Source organism: Orycteropus afer, unplaced genomic scaffold, assembly GCF_000298275.1.
Source record: "Orycteropus afer afer isolate SDZICR_OR568_19922 unplaced genomic scaffold, OryAfe1.0 scaffold00320, whole genome shotgun sequence".
NCBI classification, from domain to species: domain Eukaryota; kingdom Metazoa; phylum Chordata; class Mammalia; order Tubulidentata; family Orycteropodidae; genus Orycteropus; species Orycteropus afer.
In genome coordinates, this window is record NW_006921907.1 from 671370 (window position 1) to 673524 (window position 2155).

The 2155-nt window shown below is 45.6% G+C and overlaps 1 protein-coding gene across 1 annotated transcript in view; it reads left to right on the forward strand.

Moving 5' to 3' along the window:
- EPB41L4B (erythrocyte membrane protein band 4.1 like 4B) overlaps window positions 1–2155 on the forward strand; it is a 181386-nt gene that overhangs the window by 129903 nt on the left and 49328 nt on the right. The window contains exons 19-20 of the mRNA XM_007951943.1: window positions 7–94; window positions 943–1037. Of these exons, the coding sequence (XP_007950134.1) occupies window positions 7–94; window positions 943–1037 (183 nt within the window). The remainder of the gene's footprint in view (window positions 1–6; window positions 95–942; window positions 1038–2155) is intronic.

Consider the following 2155-nt stretch of genomic DNA (forward strand, 5'->3'; position numbering starts at 1 on the left):
CACCAGCACCACCCAAACTATGGCCTCACACTGACCCTGGAGAGCAAAGAGGGGCCTTCGAGATCCCCGAGCTCCAGCAGTAAGTCCCTTACAAGTAAGTAGGGGTGGAGAGGCCACGGGCAGGGTGGGGGCAACAGTGCTGTGGAGCATGAGTGGCTTCCCTAGAGCCTCAAGGCAGCTATCGGGGCAGCGGGTACTGTGGTCGCAGTGCTTAGTGACCACATCTAGGCAAGAGCTGATGAGCCTTGGGCATTGAGGCTCATTGAAGCCAGCTTCTGGTTTACCAGTTCGTTCTGATTTTATTGTGTAGGAACAGTAAGTTCTCTTGCTGCCTCATTCCTTAGCAATTCTTGGCCTGTGCAGTACCTACCCATCCCTGGCTCAGGGAATGGAAAGGGAAATGAGGGGTGGGGTATGGCTGGATTTCCACTTTCCTAATTACAGAAAAACCTTTACTGCCCTGTGTTTTGATGTTTCCACCTCTGAGAGCAAAGTGATGGCAGGTTGAGCAGTGTGCTCACTGATAACAGATCCCAGTGAGAAAAGGACAAACACAGAGAGGGAGCAATTAGAAACGTGGGTGGCAATAGGACAGTGACTTTATACCTGTTAAGGCTAACAAAAGACAAGGACTTCGATTTTAGATGTCTGTTATTTTTCTAGAAATTTATTTTTATGGTATTTTGTAAAAGAATTGGACTGCAATGAATTGGGTACAAAGAACTTGTTCTTTATCTCATATGGTTTGAAAAATACTGAGCAAGGGCTTCCATTCTGGTTCTCACTATAAAGCCAAGACCCCTGCTGTCCTTGGTTTTCTCATCTATGAATCCGGGTAGAGGCGGTGAGGTGCTTTCCAAGGGGCCCTGTAGGTCTGACATCTCATGAGTCTGTGAACTGGTGGAATAAGATAGGCCGTTCAGCCTTCACCTGTGCACCCAGGGAACAGCTCTGTGGTTGAGCTGGGAGTTGTCCTTGCCCTGGTCTGTGCCTCATCTTCATGTCCTCAGATCGTTGTAGCAGCCTACCCTATCCAGGTCAGTGTCCACATTGTGGCTGCCAAAGTGATAGCTCTAGAAGCATATCTGACCAAATTGCTTTCTTGCCTTAGAATCTTTCACTAGTTCTTCACTGTCCCCAGGTAAAACCCACACTGAGCATAACCACACACAGACCTTCAAGCCCGGTCCCTGTGCCAAGGTCAGCCAAGGTCTCCAGCCTCCCCAGCTTCTCACTGTACCTGGAGCTAGTCACCACTCACCAGTCGCCGTGCCATGCTCCAACTCTGCCCTTTGGCCCTGCTAGTACTTCTGCCCGGAATGCTGTTCTCCACCCCAGTGAATCCCATACATCCTTCAGGAACCAGTGCACATGTCATCTCTTTAGTGAAACTTTCCTTATACTCCTCCCCCATTTGGGGCTTTGGAGTCCCTCATTCTTACTTCTATGGTAATTGACATAACTGTTATTAAAAAAAGCTAAAGTACTTTATTAATAATTTATTGTTAATAAAAACTGGCTAATGGCTGTTTTCAGTAAAAACTTCTGCAAGACCTTTGCATCACAAGTAGTAATTAAGTGTAACTTTTTTCCTTTTTAGGAGCTCTGGTGACACAGTGGTTAAAGCATTTGGCTACTAACCTAAGAGGTTGGTGGTTTGAACCCAACAGCCACTCTGCAGTTGGGTTCCATGAAGGTTTACAGCCTTGGAAACCCTATGGGGCAGTTCTACTCTGTCGTATAGGGTCGCCATGAGTCAGAACTGACTTGATGGCAGTTGGTTTGGTTTTTGGTTTTGGTTGATCAGTTTTATTTGGGGCATCTGTACATGTGTCTGTCTTCCCCACTAGACTAGAATTGTGTCCTCATTCACCTCTTTATACGAACTCCCCAGATCCTAGTAGCTAACAATACTTGGTCAAATATTAATATGCAGTGACTAATGTGATGTATTAATAAATAAATCCAAGCTAGTGGGAGGAGAGTAGTACAGAAGTCAAAATCAGTGGATTAGGTTTAGAAACATCACATTGTCTTTAAGGGCACACATATAGGCATGTTAACCCAAACACTAATCTTTCTAATTTGCATAATACGTTTCATTTATAAAAGGAGCTCTGGTGGCATAGTGCCTAAGGGATTTGACTGCTAACCA